This window comes from Bos indicus x Bos taurus, chromosome 8 (genome assembly GCF_003369695.1).
Source record: "Bos indicus x Bos taurus breed Angus x Brahman F1 hybrid chromosome 8, Bos_hybrid_MaternalHap_v2.0, whole genome shotgun sequence".
Taxonomy (NCBI): domain Eukaryota; kingdom Metazoa; phylum Chordata; class Mammalia; order Artiodactyla; family Bovidae; genus Bos; species Bos indicus x Bos taurus.
In genome coordinates, this window is record NC_040083.1 from 42,341,411 (window position 1) to 42,359,041 (window position 17,631).

The 17,631-nt window shown below is 45.4% G+C and overlaps 1 protein-coding gene across 6 annotated transcripts in view; it reads right to left on the reverse strand.

The window, feature by feature from the left end:
- Positions 1-15,301, reverse strand: part of SMARCA2 (SWI/SNF related, matrix associated, actin dependent regulator of chromatin, subfamily a, member 2) — a 179,726-nt gene extending 164,425 nt beyond the window's left edge. The window contains exons 1-2 of one of the 6 annotated variants that reach the window (XM_027549377.1): positions 15,178-15,288; positions 1,755-2,015 (exon numbers count right to left, since the gene is read on the reverse strand). In XM_027549377.1, coding sequence (XP_027405178.1) covers positions 1,755-1,979 — 225 coding nt within the window. In that variant the 5' untranslated portion in view covers positions 1,980-2,015; positions 15,178-15,288. Of the gene's footprint in view, positions 1-1,754; positions 2,016-12,779; positions 13,044-13,368; positions 13,720-15,177 lie in introns of those variants that run through there. The other 5 variants (XM_027549379.1, XM_027549378.1, XM_027549380.1 and 2 more) reach the window with 5 other exon arrangements.
- Positions 15,302-17,631: the final 2,330 nt, after the last annotated feature.

Consider the following 17,631-nt stretch of genomic DNA (forward strand, 5'->3'; position numbering starts at 1 on the left):
GAGAAAAGTAAGGCGCAAAAAGCGTATATACAGTGCTCACTTCAGCAGCACATATACTAGAATTGGAATGATACAAAGATTAGCATGGCACACAAATTCATAAAGTGTTCCATATTTTTTACAAAAAGAAACGCATTTGAGTCAGTTCTAACAAGGTGGATGAACCTGGAGCCTATTATACAGAGTGAAGTTAAGTCAGAAAGAAAAAGACAAATACTGTATATTAACACACACACATGGAATCTAGAAAGATGGGACTGACAATCCTATGTGCAGAGCGGAGACACAGATGTAAAAAACAGACATCTGGACTCAGCGAGAGAAGGCAAGGGTGGGATGATTTGAGGGGATACCATTAAAATGTGTACATTACCATATATAAAATAGATGACCAGTGCAAGTTTGGTGCATGAAGCAGGACACCTAAAACCAGTGCTCTGGGACAACCCAGAGGGCTAGGGTGGGGAGGGAGGCAGAAGGCGGGTTCCAGAGGGGGGATACACACGTATACCCGTAGCTGACTCATGTTGATGTATGGCAAAAACCATCACAATATTGTAATTATTTTCCAATTAAAATTAATTAATTTAAAAATACATCATACAGTCTTAGTTAAAATTTAAGGAAAAAAAGTATGTACAATAAGCTATTACCTGGGGTGAACCACTTATTTAGATCAGTATGGTTTTACTTTTCAAAATAAGCATGTATTAATTTTTTTATTTGAAAACCATCAAATAACAAACATTTGTGAAAAATGGATCTTCCCTTCCCGGGCTGCAACACCTTACTTTAAAACTGACCTCCAGTTCTACCAATTAAAGAAAAGACTTGTACTTTTTTGCAGTAACCTTTCTGTTTCAAACCAGTGTCTTCCACGATTCACCTATTTAACATCAAGAAGCATCCTCACTACCTTATCTACTTGTGATATCATCCAAAAAAGATGTAAAAGGGCCGCATCTCATCAGGCCTAACCTTCAGGTAACACACAATGGCTACTCCTACCCTTCAACACAAATCGCAACAGAAGATTTTGTTCGCTTTCTCAAAAGGCCATTCTCTCCTTTTCACTTCTCCTACAAAACCATAATACCAAAGTCATACCGTTATGATCATCCCCACAGCAACAATCTGAATCTCACAAATGGCAGATTATTACAACCTTAATAACAACTGGGCCTGGACTCCACAAAATCAGAGCCCTCTTCCAAAACCAGAAGAAAGCTACTTCACAGGCAGACAGCAAAGTGCATTTTCAAGGATTCCCTAGAAACTGTTTTATTTCTGTCAAGGCTTTTTTGAAAATATTCTTTAGGAAAAGACTCACTTTCCCTTTTCCTCCTTGGGACCTATGGGATCTTTTCAGGGAAGAATAATTTTCAGTATGTTACTCATAGATGGTATAAGTTACTTAACAGACGTAGTTGGGGGGAAAAAGTAAGACTTAACTCCTACTTCTTCACCAAATCAAAACACTTGCAACCCCCAATCCACAGAATCTGTCAAAGCTGCATATTATAGCTAACACTTTTTTAAAAGCCAAGATCAAATCTTCCTGACTGGTGTAACATCTATAACCATAAAAGAGCCTAAGAATGTATGTTTTTAATAAGGAACAAGATAAGAAAAAAACCTAGCTGATTCTCTTGTTAACCACAGTAGAAAAAAAGCGGGCGGGGGGGTGTTGGTTATCAGGGATTATTAGCCATCCATGACTCAGAAGACAAGACTGGGAAGGGGAACGAACTCACCTTGTGCATCTGATGCATGCCCTCCTGAGGGAAGTCAGCAGACCCCATCGACGGCATAGGGTGTGAGACACTAGGAGGCCCCGGACTTGGCCCCATCATACTGTGGACGGAACCGGGGGATGGTCCGGGTCCTGGACTGGGCCCAAGAATGGGTCCAGGAGAGGGTCCCGGCCCTGGCGAAGGCCCCGGGTGGGGCATCGCGCCAGGGTCTGTGGGTGTGGACATCTACTTCTCCTGTCTCTGCCAGTCGGTACAGTGATACTGAGTTGGAAAGAAGAAAAGAGAAAGGGATATTTTAAACATGATATTAAGATCAGAATAAAACCGTTGTTAGTATTTGGTGGTGCCATTTCTGTAACAAACATCAAACAGAACTCCCCTGTCTGGTCCAGATGCTTCAGAGGGCATGATATCCATATCCATATCCATCTGCCCTCCTCTTTATGAAGACCACTTGTTTAAAAGAAAAAAACAACTCTAAATGATTCTCCAGAAAGATATAAATCATCTAAGATGAAAAAAAAAAAAAAAGACTCACTGGAGAAACTAAAATTTAACACATAAGCAGAATTATAAACAAGCTTGAAATTTATTACTGAAGTCAACAGATGCTCTCCATTACTTGGGCACCTTACAAGTCATTAACCACCACCCCCTCCCCCCGCAAAGCCGTTAAAATATAAAATTCCTAAAGACGTACCCAACCAAGAACCACTTGCATAAGTCAATGGGCATTCAAACTTCTCAGAGAATTCTAGATAGTCAAAAGGCGGGGAAAGTACAATTCCATAAATTGAGAATGAAAGGGAATTGCCAATCATGGGAAAAGCAGAGGTTATGGGAGTTGGACAAATATGGCTTCAAATATCCACGTATACAATTACGCAGGGAGACTAAAATGCAATAGTACACGTAAAACCACAGCTCTGCGTCTGGCACAACAAGCAGTTACTCTTCCTGAGCATTACTCCCCACCCCAGCCACCTCCACTGCAGCAGAAATGAACAGGAGGGACAGGCTAAGATGTGCTCCTCCCACCAGTTAATGGATACGAGATCACATGTACAGTTGAGGCCAGAGATTCATCCCAGCCCTCTGTGGGGTCCAAGAGTCACAAGAGAAGTCATCTACGACTCCTCGATTTCCACATGTTGATGGGGTGTGGAAATTTCGGTTCTCCAGCAAAGCACTATACCATCTCCTATGCGCCAAGATTTCCTGGCATCCCCAGTGGGGAACTGCCTCATGGGGTGGGTATGACTGACTCTTGGATATAAGCCAAAATGACTAAATAAGCTGTTTTCTGAATTCTGATGTCTCCATGATCCAGAATGACCCCAGGACAGTCATGATGACTTATTATGTCACCTGGGGCACACACCTGTATGCACAAAATTCTGATGCCGAACTCACAAAATCCTAAATGGATTTGTGTGTCCACTGACAAGTAGCAGGGTTGAAATTAGACCATAGGGGCTTGGTCACCCACAGCAGGGCTCTGTCCATAGAGAAATGACAGGTTAGAGGGAAAACTAACACACACACACACACATTACTTTCATTCTTAGCTAACTACCGTCACCTCTCGAGGAATCTCTAGAATGTGAGGGCCATGAGGGCAAGGACTTGCTCTTCCTTGCTCCTGTTTCCCCAGCACATTCAACCAGTGTGGAGTAAAAAAAACAAAACTGAATGAACTGTAGACAAAATTGCATGGACAAACTATTAATAGAGTCAATTATTAAAAAATAAAAAATTAGGAGAGCAATCAGTGCTCAAGGTATGCTCAAACAAAGAAATCTTAACAGCGGAGGCAAGGATCTGGGCCAATCTGATAAATGAATTAGGGCTAAAACAGGAAGCGATGAAAGGCTGCTTTGGAATGATTTCGAGCAAGGGATCACTCAAACTGTTTTGCTGATACAAGAGGGGACTAAGAGAACCCAGTTCAAGTGGTTTCTAAAACAACAGGGAAGCCTGGATGGTGAATTATAGCCTTGAATTCACTAGAGAGCCAAATGTTATTATTTTTTCTTTGTGATTAACAAAGCAGGCAGAAGTAACCTTTTTTTTTTGGCATTCCACCCCCTCACATACACACACACGTACACACACACACACGTTCAGTCAGCATTTTAAATTTAGGAAGCTGACGTCAATTCAGGGGTACTCCAAGTTTAAATGTTCTTTCATGTATATCAGCAAACTAATAAACCCCTTTATTTTTTAGTGAATAAAAGGAAATTGCTTACTTCCTGTTATGGTTTACCTTGAAACTGGCTTCAGTGGCTATGATGGTAAGATACCACAAGTTTGAACAATGAAGATACAAATGCTGTCAGCCTGGTAGTTCCATTTTTCATGTTTTATATTTTAATATCTAATGATTTTATGCATATATAATGATTTTCACCTGGGAATCTCATAGAAGGTTGTAATGAATGGTATACAGTCCCATAAAAACGCTCCTCATTTTTTGTTATAGGAAACTACCAAAAACTTCTTAGGGGAAAACACAGGAGACGGGAAGTAGGAAAGTATGGGCATATAGAGGAATGTTAACATGTTGCATGGGAAACTTTTTCTTAAGTCGAGAATCTTTAGAAGCATGCCCTTAATGCATGTGTCCATGAAATAGCATAGATGAGCACACACACAAGAAGTTAGCTCAGAGGAACAGCATAGTCTAACAAATGAGCAACGTGCCTCATGCCGCCCAGCTAAGGGATCTGGACTACTGCGCAACTTGACTGTGACTCTCTGGCTTCTGACTGGGACCCCAGAGACTTTGGGTTCCTGTCTGCCAATCTCAGGGCCACTACCAACCCTCAGGGTCCCGGGCAAAGCGCCTTTCTTCTGGGGCTTCTCAGTTTCCTGGGAGCTTGGAATTGGAGCATCTTAAGGCTCCCTGCATCTGCCAATCCATGACTTGCAGCATCTCCTGATTCCTCCAATCTTGTGTGTGGGGGCACTCATCAGTGACCCTCCCAGCAGGACCTGGGATGCGTGCTGTCTCACCATCCCCCAAAGATGCATCCAAAGAAGAGCACCTTTCAGAGATGAGGGTGCCGTCCTGGCCTACTTTTCCTTCCTCGTCGTTTCTGATGGCAACTTCATTGTACAGCTCCAAGACCTAATCAGACTTTCTCATAGAGTAAAACAACTTGGGGGTGTAGATTACAAAGAGGGGCGAGTCTTGAGCAGAGGTGCAGGTCATGACTAAGTCCCCGTGGTTAAGGTTGAAAGTCCAGGACTGGTCAAGCCATCTTCTCCCTCACCCGTCCTCCTGCCCCCTCTGCCCAGCAATCCAAAGCCTTTTCTTCTTTCTTCCAAGCACTGATGAAGTGAGGTAGATGGGGTGGTGATGGTGGGGTTGGGGGCAGATGGATGGGGGAGAGGCTACAGCTCTGGTCACCTTGATGGGGCAGGAGCTCTTGGTCTCTCCACAAAGTTAACACTCAAAATCTATTTTTATCTGGTGTTGGAGGGGCAGGGGGTGAGTTTTACACAGTCACCAAAAAGAACGACCTGTTCCACAATTACGTGGCCAACATAATGAAGATGTGTGTGTGTGAGGAGGTAAAACAGACAGGGCCGAACACTGAACACTGGCATTGCCAGCCCCACCCCCGCCTCCATCCTCCCTGCAACGCTTCCCTCTACCTCACACCAGCACTCCCTGAGGGCCAGGCCGCTGTGTTCTTAGCCAAGAATTTTTCAGCAGTACACCCTGTCTTTTTTCGTCCTGACCCTGCCTTTACAACCGTGGAGTGTGTGCTTTTAAAAATAAAAGTCGTTGGTGCTTCCCACAACTCCAACCACCGCAGACATCTTCCCTCTGCCCGAACCTCCTTCCTCTCCCCTTTGCAGAAAGCCCGAAAGCCCCTGGGCACACCCATCTGCATATTAAAAGGAGTTCAACTTCATGGAATTTTAAGGGTCACCAGTCCAACCAAGACAACCAGAGACAAAACTTCTACCTTTGTGGTTTACTCCAGTCAGCTGAAAGACCCCTATGCCTGCAGTAATACTTAACAACACAGCCCTATGGGCTGAATCATTTTAGTGACTTGACTTGAGGATACATCTTGTTATGTCCCCGTTTAAAAGAGGAAAGCACAAAGGGACCACAGAGCTTGCCCAAAGTCACATCTGTGGGTGACTTTATCTCTTGACTCCGGGCCCATTACCAAGTCAGGGCAACATCAGGCAAGCCAGGCCGTCCACCAGCATGCAGAGCTGTCACTCAGGTTGGGCAAAATGCGCAGGGTGCAGAAACAAAGATGGAAACAATGGGAGGTGTCGCAAAGGGATTAGGGTGTGGCTGTGATCGTATGTTAATGTACGAAGGGACAGAGAAGTGAAGAAAAGCCCCTGAGAGAATATGAGGCAGAGACAACGTTATGAACTTAAAAGGATGGTGATATTTAATCAAAGAACCAGAAGATCTGTTTTACTTATCTATTCTCAAATGTCCTGACTCTTTCCCTGGGCACAAGGCATGAAGGATGTAAAAGAATGACCAGAGGGCTTACCCCAAGGCTCAGCAATTCTGATGGGGAAACAAGACTTATCCATATATAGCATTGAGAAAAAAACAAACAAACAAATATGCAAGCTTCTGCAAGACCAGAAGGGGTTGAGCTGGAGTGTCCATTGCAGTCACGGGCAGAATAGAAGACTTACATCTCAGAGGGCAGAGGCAAGAGAAGGGAATTAAGGGAGGCTTCATGGATAAGGTGGTGTTTCAGTGAGGGCTTGAAGTAGATAATAAACATGAGTTTACGAGAAACTGTGGTTTTCTAGTCACAGAAAAAGTTTGGGGAAACTGAGCCACCTTGACTAGACAATGCTTCTTAAATAACTGTTCGCCAAACACAATAAGGAAGCGTGGGGGAACGTGGGCTCTCCAGCAGACCTTTATCACTGCTGTGTTTACAGAAAGACATAGGGGCAAGGGCCAAAGGTGGAATATTAGAAATAAAAGTTAGGCCCAGTTCACTACCTTAAAAATCACTCTTTTAAAAGTTTTTTGGCTGTTACGGAGAATGATAAGGCTCAGGAGAGAGTTAAGATAAGAGTTCTTTTTATGTCTGTTTGCTGATTCAGACCATCTCCCCCGACCCTGAAGGATTTCTTGTTTCCTCTGTAGCTTTCTCTACAAATGAATTGATAATCCCCCCACAAGAAGTAACAACTTCCCTGGAGCTGGAACACAAGGGCTGCTGTTCTTGATGGGTGAGCAGACAGTCGGTAAAAATAGCGAGGAAGATAAAAGAAATAAACCGACCTGAAGTTTCGTTTTTAGAGGCCAAGGCTGTCTGGATAGGTGGTGAAATATCCCCAAAGCCCTCGTGCTTCTTGGCCTGAGACGTGCAACTTTAAACAGTGCATGATATGATTTGTGCCACAGATAAAAACCACACTGGGCTTAGAGTGAGTATTCTACGTGGCTGGCCCGAAACTCTAAAGAAGCTCGGAAAACAGCTTTCTGCAGTCAATGTCAGTTTACCATTCAAAGTTGAGGAGGTTTTAAAAAGTGGTTGGGTGAAAAGTGTGCTGCGTTTTCTGGGCTTCTGTGAACTCCTCATCGTTGAGTCAAGGGGACAAATTAGGATGTGAGCTGCCACCCTTACTTGGAATAAAAAGCCCTGGGACCATCCTTGCCCAGAGTCAGACCTGGCAAGGGCCCCGCGAGGCAGATCCGTGCAGGACAAGAGAGAACAACCAACTTCAAGGGCTAATTACAGCCCCATGAGCCCCAGGCGCTGCTTCAACAAGAGCTGGGCTCTTGACTCTACCACCCTGGACATACCATGAGCTGCCTTCTCAGAAGCATCTACCTGTGATGCAATTCGATGATCTCTTCGGTGAGGGCAGCCAATGTTTTCACAAAGGAAAGATTATTTTAAGCAGGGTGTTTACGAGGAAACTCAAAGTACTAGAAGCCCCTCAACAACAAAGCCCTCCGGTAGACAGCACCTGTCTAACCCCCTAACTTGTGTCCACAGGTAATCACAGATAACTATCACTTCTCAAATTTAGTTCAACCCAAACTGCTAGGCAGCTGGTCAGAAACCAAACAGACAAACCAATGAGCTAGTAGCAAAGCGTGACACTCCTGAAATCTAATTTGTGTATACACACACCCATCCTCCCTAGGTTCTGTTAGGCCTCTTTGCAAGGCAACCTAATCTGGGATGCCGATAAGAATCAATGATAGCCACTTCCTTCTCTGTTAGCTAAGATAATTTTATTTATACACTAAACACGTATATATTTTAAAAACTTCTTCTGGTTGACATGGTGTATGCTGACTGAGCAGTAAAACTTGACCATTATATGCTGAATGAAACGGTTATGTGATAGACTAGCTTTGATATGCCCGACTTTCATAGCAGCAACAAAAATTCAAGCACAAACCCTTCAAGTTCATTGCAGTTAAAATGAATAATGGTCATTTACAGTGTTAATAATTAATGCTATTAAAAAATAAATCACAGAGTAGTTTATTTGACCCCTGAATTTCAAATTCTCTTTTACAAAACTGGTGTAACAGCAGCCAGCTACAACCTCAATTTTGATATGAAGCAAATAAAATATTCCATATGAAGACACTTTGTGAGCTATCATAGAAAAATGTACATCATCACGCAGATCCTTCTAAAGGCTTCAATTTCCAACCTCGACTTGCATTCACAATCTGCTAGATAGCTCTACTTTTTGTTCATGAATTCCAATGCTCCAAACTTCTGAGAGAAGACTCCAACCCATGCTGGATAAAAAATTCATGCTTTCCCCTGGAAAGCAAGTCTTTCTACCTTTTCCAACTTTATCTTTTGAAAATTCTTCTAACTGGAACCTCTTGCTCTGGGCAAGCAGGTCAAAACTGGTACACTGGTCTTCTCACAGTTTTTTTTAGGCTCGGTGCCTGTGATCTCAGGACTTTCTTCCGATCTCAGATGATCAGCTCCCAGGGCCCTCACCCCTGGCCTGCTCTGGCCACAATCTTACCCCATCGCGAAGAATATCTGCCCTGTGGACTCAAGAGAGCTCACCCAGATCTCTCCCTGTATCACGCGATCAGTGTGGTTTACAATTCACTATGCATACGTGTTCAGGCACGTTCTTTAAAAGACATAAATTCTCAATTGCAGATCATTCATTTTTTATGGAATTATAGACTTCGCTTAATAGCATTTTAGTACATGTAGGAATACAGCGCAACAGAAAACTGCCAAACAACTGCAAATATTTGCAATGTTATTACTTGCCCAGCTTTCCTCATGGACATTCAAGTTTCAAGTTTAATGACTTAACTCCTGGTAGTATGATAAACACTGGACAATACAATCTCAAGTAGATAAAGAAATATACAGTTATCCTAAAGAAGAAAACACAATTCTAACATAAACTGATATAGAATTTCCCTTGGACTTCTGTTCACCTGTAAAATAACATACCCCAGTGCTTTCTGGTCAGAGCTTTTTTTTTCTATTTTTAAGTAATTTTAATCCCCCAATTCTGAATTCAGTTTAAACAAAATAACAAAAGGAGAGGGGACTTATTAAATAGTTTTGAAACTTATTTCAACTTCTATCAACTTCATTAATTGATCTACAAAAGGGTCACCCCATATTTAAATTAGGTCAGTTTCTAAAACATTTTTAAAATATTAGTGCTTACAGAGAGGTAAATGATATATAGGTGGAAGACTGATGCTTACACACCTAACACTACATAGAATACTGTGTTATTTTTAAAGGTATAAAATTCTACAGGCATATTTCCTGATGATAACTGAATGTTCTGAAAGTCTTATATCTAATAAAACATCACAATTCACAGTAGGCTTCAGTTACATAATAATGTATAATGAAGTCCAGAAGGCCACCACTTATGTTAATATTTCAGTCAAAAATCCTGTATTTCATATCTAAAGCATCACTCTAAATGAATGAATTAATGACTTTTTCTCTCATAATTAAAATTAAATAATGTTCATAACCAACAGTCAAAAAATTCAGCTATGTAGCTCCTGAATTTCATCAGCTGTGCTATATGTTTTGCTAAGTATAAGTATTCAAGTATCTTTGACTGTATCTTTAAAATTTCTAATATATCTAAACATTTTCAAAGAAAAGGGCTAAATTAATATGAAGGGGAAAAGTAAAAATAAACAGTAATAAAGTTGTAAAATTTTCCAAACCCTGGTTGCAAGATCCCACTTAACTTGGTGATAAATATCTTTTAGGCAAATAAATATGCTATGCTTCATAATGGCTCTGGAAGAACTAAGTTTCAAGACTTCTATATTCGCTGGTATAGTCCTGACTTCCTATGTAGAAAAAGTAAATACCCCAGGCCTTCCTAAATACTCTACCAAATAACTTAACCACCACCTGTATTTTCTATTTTCACTACTCATAGAATGATCCATGACTTTATTAACTGGCTAGAGATTAAAATTCCATAAACAAACACTTCCAAAGATGACAGAAAATTCAGCATCCTCTATTGTTCAAAACCACCTACAGAATATGTTTAAGAAAAAGGAGCAATCATTCTTTTATAGAAAAAAATGGACAGGAAAAAAATCAGAACCAGCTCCCGAAAGCTGGCTTTTCACATTAGGGAAATTTTTTCATCTGTTCACCAGAAATACTCAGAAGAGAAAAGTGACTCATTTGTATAAAGTTTCTAAGGCCACTTGTGTTAAGCAACAAATTGTCCCTGACTTCTCTAAAATCATCCTGACCAGAAACAGTGAAAATCAAAACTTTTGGTGACTAAATCAGGTCTGACCAATCTCAGTATGCTAGTGTAGGGAAACACTCCTTAGCATTATATTTGTGACAATTCATTTCTCATGGCACCATGTCAAGATGTCATAAGCAGTGATTTATTATTTCTCTGGAGTATCAAAAAGCTGCTGACCTAGGAGAGTTTGACAAAGGCCTTGTTTACAAAGGAAGACTTCTAAAGGAAAAAAAAAAAAACAAAACTCAACATGAAAACACTGGAGGATGGCACCACTTTTATAATATATGAAAGTCTTTCCTTTCATGGTCTTGTTTCAACACATAATAAGCCCTTAAAATGAAATGTCAAAATAGTACAGGAATATAAAGGGTACCACAATGATCTCTGAGAAAAGCATGAGATGTGCTTTTATGTTATCTTAAACTTCATCAAAGAAAAAAGTTTTAAATAATTATTTCTTTGCCAAAGTGTTCCTTTCTAGTTATAGCGCCAGAAATATTTTAAACAGAATCCAAACATTAACAGTATAACAGAGGCAAAGGCATTTTTGTTTTTGGGGGGTTTTTTTGGTCAGTTCCAAGCCTCAGGTGTTGGTCAAAGCACTTTTTAAGAAACTTGACGAGAAATGCTCAAAAACCACTTAAAAAAAACGAACAGAAGAAAAGATCTAAGGCTGCTTTGAACACACTCTGGTGGTGAATATTTTCTGTGAAACCCCACAGAGCAGCTAGTCCCTGAATTGGGATGTAACTGATGTCACTCAGGAGAAAAAAGCTTCATGGAAGGAGGCACCCTCTCACCTCTGCCAATTTTTTAAGGGTTCAGATACCCCAAACTCCTCTGATTTATTTTACAATGTTATTCACCTGACTTTTCTCTTTAATGCCCCTAACAAGGTAGAGGAGAGGCTGTATACAGGTTTGCTTTTCTACTTCAAGTCACATCCATAAATATCTTATGTACCTAATGGTATCTCCAAATCTCTTCCCACCAGCAAACATTCAAGTTGTTAGGGAGCTTTAATAATAATAAAAAAAATGTCTAGAAGAATAAAAGGACAATTAGATTCCTAAAAGAGAAAAGTGTGTTTTATTTGCATAACAATTCACCAACTTGGATTCAAACCTGCCACACCTCTTAACAATTCACCAGGAAGCTAGAGGTAAGCTAGAAGCCTAGCACATCTATCATAGGCAAACAAGCCCGAAGCAGTGGTCTTGCAAATAAAATAATACTGAAACATTTGAATGTGCCAAGTATATACACACAACCAACGCTGGGCATGGCTTTTGTTTCAGTACAGTTCTCAGAGGTTTCTGAGTCTTACTTAACACGCTTAGACAGAATTTTTCTTCCATTCAGTAATGAAAACAACAATCTTTCTGTGCCTATAAGCAGTCTCTTCCAACAAGCATGGCACATCCAGGTGTAAATTAAAAAGTCCTTTGAAATGGAAGTTGAAATTTTAACTCTGCTACTGATGCTACAGAGACGTTAAAAATAACCACTCAGTGCAGTAGACAAATGTGTATCCTTGATGTCTTCCTTATGCTCTAACATCACACACAGTTAGGAACACAGTCTGCATAATAACCAGGAGATTAAGGATAGCACCTCTCAATAATATACTGACCCAGGTCGCTTTACTTTTTCAAATGCACCAAGCTCCATTAGGTTGAGAACGGAAAGAAGAAAAAGGAAGGGGGGGGGGGGGTGGACCTTGCAAAACTCTCCCAAAAGTTATATAAACAAAGGAGGGGAGAAGCCCAGTATGGGCTTTGCACCCGTGTGCTACTAAAATTACATAACACCCGCTGCAGACATTAAAGAAGGAATGGATTCTGCACAATACCCCCATCCCCCTCGACTCCCATGCCTGCCTTCTGCTCTTCAAAAACCCAAACGCCTGGCAGGACCAAGCGGACGACTTTGAATATTTAATTTCTGGAGTAAATCCGGCGAAAGCTGGAGGCACGTTTAGGCCTGAAGTTTGAATGTGCAACAGCCCCAGGGCAGAGCGACTCCACTCTCCGGACCCGAAGGAGAAAGAACTGACAAGGGACAGCAGCCAGCAAGGCCTTCTTCCCCTCGCGGTGCCTCCCGCTGGAAAGTTTTCCACGCGATCGATCGGAGGGCCGGGAGCCGGCTTCTCCCGCCCGCCTGACTTTGCAAGAAAGCCTGACCGGGAGACCGGAGGGGGCCGGGAGGGAAAGAACTGGAAAGCTCCGCACCCGGCGGGCGGCGGCGGCTCAGGCTCCTTACCTGGGGGACACGGAACAAAAAGAGGCGCGGGGCTCGCCTAGCCTGCTGTGGCGGCCCTGCCGGCGGCCGGAGCGGGTCTCCCCGCCCAAGCCCTAGGCCGGCGCTGGAGCCCGCGGCCCGGCCCCCGCAGCCGCTGCCGCTTCCTCCCTCGCGCGCGTCATGTCACGGCGATCAAACATGTCTGTGTGCGCTTCGCTGCTGTGACTTCCTGATTCTCCGCTGCTCGCGCGCGCACACTCACAGCCACACGCACACGCCACCCCCACCACTCCTCCACCACCAAACCTCGCCTTGTCCTCCCGCGGCTCCCGGGCAGGGCACGAGCAGGAGCAGCTGCCCGCGCCGCTGCTCGCGACGCACCGGCCCCAGCGCGCACAACACACACTCACACTCACGCGCAGACACACTCGCTCCGGCCCCGAGGGCGCCGAGACGCGAGCTGCGGGAGCTCGCCGCCCCCTCCCACCCTCCCTCCTTCCTTAGTCTCCCTGCCAAACTTTTTTTTTCCTGCCTGATCCACGTCCAACTTCCCTCCACCCGCCACCCCCACCACCCCCCCTACCAGCAGTCCGGCCAGCCCCGGGCTCACCAGGATCGGCTGCAAACTGCAACCAGGATAAAAATAATAATGCAATCCAGGCGGTGGAGGCGGAGGCGAGTGCGCAGACACTGGCGGGAGGCAATTTCCCCGCGTGTGCCGGAAACCGGTCCAAGTGTCGGGACCCAGGAGCGGTTGTCCCCCTGGAGCCCGCACTGCTGCGCCCCGCCCCGCGCGGTGCAACTGCGCCCAGGCTGCGAGGCCTGGTGTAGGGCACCCAGGGCGCCCCACTTGGTGTGCGCCCGCAGACAGAGGGTGACTACGGGCTGGCGCGCCGGACTGGTTATTTGGGGAAGTGCATCGCGACACCTTTGCAGATGGCATGGCCGTGTTTTGCAACGCAACCGGGAGGAGGGAACACGGCGAGATGGAGGGGGAAGCAGAGGAGGGACTAAGCCAGGTTGGGATGGGAATAAAGCAAACTCGAAAGCAGGGAACAAGAAGGAAGCGGTGCGTGTCATCTCTGGGGGCAGGCTCCCTCCCGGTCTCCCCGCCTCCTGCCCTCACCAGCCTCCCCATTCGCCCCCCACCCCCTACCCCGCGCCAGCCCTTCCCTTCTACAGCGAACGCCACAGCACAGTGTGTGCGCGGGTCCTGTTTGTGACAGTCAGGCAGAGAGGATTATCCGGATCATGGCCTCCCCGGCCCGCAGCCACCGTGACTCTCCCGGGCCCGGGTGCTCCCCTAGCATCCGGATGATCGCCGGCGACCCACGCCCGAGGTTCCGGCAGCCCAAGCTAGAGAAAGATGCAGAGCAAAAGAAAACAAACCCGAGAAGGCGGAGGGCAGGATAACAGCCCAATGAGCACCTCCGACCTCCTTCTTCAGGACCTCCTCCCTCCTTTCCTCCCTCCCAGCAGTGTGGCCGGGGCTGGACACCCCGAACTTCAACACCCGAGCCCGCGCGGCCACCAGGTACCAGGGGCAGGGTCGTCCGCAGTGCCCCGGGTGCAGACCCCCGGCAGCCCCTTTGCCTAAAGGCCTGCCTACGGGGTCAGCTTACCCATCCCTGCTCGCAAAGTGGAGGGGATGCCTCCGATCCCGCACGCAGCGGCCCCGCGGCGGTGGCTGCCACCGCCTCGGCGAGCCAGCTCCGGCTTCTCCCACCGCGACCAGCTCTTGTCTCCGCACCCGGAGCCCTTTAAACAAGTCCTGGGGAAGCTGGTGGCAGCCGCTTTCGTTGGCGCCCAGCCGTCAGCCCGGGCTCCTCGCCCTCTCCTCCCGCTCCCCTTCCAACTCTTCCCGGGAGGACTGCTCTAATAGAACCGTAGCGTTTCCATACTCTTCCCGGTCCTCCTGCCACCTCCTCCCCCCAACCCGTTTTTAAGGGAATGAGGGGATTGCAACCTTGCCGAGTGCGTGCGTGTGTGTGTGTGTGTGTGTGTGTTGCAACCTTCGTTGGCAGCGCATCACTGATTGCCTACCTAGGGTCAAGGCTGTGGTTTGTTGGGATTTTCCTCCCCTTGCCTCCTCGAAGTAGTAATTATTACTATTATTATTAGAACAGCAAGCTTCGGATGAAACTTTCGCGTTTCTTCCACTGCCGCCCAGGAGCTGTCGTTAAGAGCATTCCACCTGAGGCCCGCGGGGTAGGAGGCGGGCTTTTTTTGTTGTTGTTGCTGCTGCGGTTGGCCCGCCTGTTTGTTTTGGTCTCCGTGCATGCACAATAAATAATAATTAGGTTAATAATGAATAATCCCCGGCGAAGGCGGCGCGGTGCCGGAGGGGTTTGTGCGGCGGCTGCAGCCCGGAGGCCAGAGGGAGGGGAAAGAGGAGAAAGGAGTTGTAAGTTATATTTACCTTGCTCGCGAGGAGTGTGCTGGCTGAATCTCTTCCCTCTCTGAGTCACCCAGAGTACAGAAACAGAGGGAGAGAGGACTAGATTATGAATATGACTTCATTGATGACAGCCATCCCCTCCTCTTCCTAAACTCCGGCTCCGCCCCGCGTCCCACCCTCACCGCCTCCGCGGGCGCCGGAAGACGCGCCGCAGTTGGTCCAGCGAGCCGCTCCTCCCTGCCCGCCCGGGCGCGGGTTGGCGGGAAGCGCCTGTCACTCGCCCCGCTCGGCGACTCCCGGAGCTCTGGGAGGGAGGAGGGGGCGGTGTGCAAGAATGTGGATCGAGACAGCTCTACAGTATGCGTGGATCTGTGTGTGTCTGCAAGGCGCCGGCTCCCTGGCCGTGTTTGTGCCTGGAGCAGAAAAACTGCGCAGGACGCTGAAAGCCCCAAGCCCTGATGGAGGGAGTTGGGCGCCCGTTATCCTTCCCCGGCAGTCTTCCGGGGCCCCTGCCGGCCTCCTCACGGGAGGCTGGGAAGCGGAGGAGGCTAAGTGAAAGGGAGGACAGCCGTAGTAATAGCGCGTAGTAGTTTAGGGGTATGGGAAGAAGGTGCTGGAATTTCACTGTGCCTCTGCCTGCCAGAGCGAGCCTGCAGAGGTAAAGGGAGGGGACGGGGGGAAGGCTCCAAGTGGCACCCAAGCTGTTTGTAGCACAGTGTTGACCATGAAAAAAAAAAAAAAAAACAGGCATCGACGTGCTGCCCGAAACTTTTTCTCCCCCACCCCGCCCCCCACCCAAGGCTGTAATTATAAATCTGTTTCTTTTCTCCCCCGTAAAAAGGAAGGAGGGCACAAAGAACATTCCTGCCAAATCTGTCTCTCTTCTAAAGGACTGCAAGCTTCCAAATGCCAATGAGGGAAAAACAGCTGAGAGGCTGAACGCTTTATAAATAAACAAACCTGCCCTAACCCCTGTGTTGACTCTGTGGACCAGACACAGCACTTTAACCTTCCCTCACCTATCGTCTTCCCGTAAGATATATACCTAAAAAAAAAGAGAAAACAACCTCGTGGGGGCGGGCGGGAGATAGGGGGTAGTTAAAGCATGGGATCTGCTTTTGATTTAAGGTAGATAATAAATCTTATTCTCTCCCGTCCGTAGTCTCTTCGCCCCCAGCCCACATTTAAGACCAGTTACGGTTGCAGACAGCAAACTGCTGGCGCTTGGTGGGTTTGAGACCTCTCCTTCCCATTTTCCTTGAAATACAGTACTTTGGCTGGATGAATAGGTCAGCGTTTGCTGAGAGAATTTTATTTTGTTTTATGAAGTGTGAAAGAATGTTAGGAGATTTTAAATCAGGGGCCTATTATTTTAGACTCGGATGAATGTAGGTGCTTGACTCAACATTAAAACTGTTCCTATATGGTAGTGTTATTAAAAGTATGACATAGCCCTTATTTTGTAATGTAACGGTTTAGTCATGCAAAGTGCACTGTGACTATTTGGTTCAAGATTTCTCCCCCCTAGAGTAAAATCCTATTTTAACACCATTTTACTGTTGCAAAATTGGCTCTATTTGGGCAACTGGGTCTGAAATACAGTTCTAGGGCGCTTAAAATTGTGCAGTGGATAAGTTGAAGGCATGAAGCTGTGGAACAGACACTGCTGCAGCCTGCTGCATGGGATCATTAAATGGCAAGAATTGTTTATGCTGCTGATCCATTGCTGGTGGAGGAAGAATCCTCAAGGGCACCATTTTCAGGTGGCTGGGAGTGTCAAGGATCACATACCCTGTAGTTTTCTAAGGCTTTGCTACTTGCTTGTTAACCTGAGCTTCATAATTTTCTATCTATCCCAAAGTGAAACTCAAGACAACAAAAGATAACACATATAAAAGAAGTAGAATATATTATGCCCTGAAGAATCTATTGTAAGAACTTGTTTTTCTGCCTGAGGTTATGCCAGTATAACTATTAACTAGGTGAGAAATCTTAAACAAAACTAGCAATGTAGTAAAAGTAGAACTTCCAATTGCCTAATAAATTTCAGCTAATAATATAGCCAGATAACCTAGTTGTCTATAAAAGGGCTTTAACCCAATGGTGATGCTTAATACATTAGGTAATATAAGGTTTTAATTTGGGCTGGAAGCAAGGGCGGTGATCCATTTCCCTGGCATGCCAACCTTATATGCCAATTTTTAGAAATTGATGACCTCATCTTAATTCCCTTGTGAGTAAGTGCCCTTTATCCCTTTTAAGAATTTTCACCTGCTCTCCCAAATTTCAAAGAGAGAACAATCATCTTAGTGAGATACTAGCGGAAGAGACTGGTCATTCATTCCTTCTGGTGTTTTATCAGATGGAAAGTAAAGAAGAAAACAACACTCCTTTTGTTACATGTGTATATTCTTCAGTTCATGTAAAATTTTGATGCTGTACTTGGAGGGATTGGTATCTATGCATTATATGCAC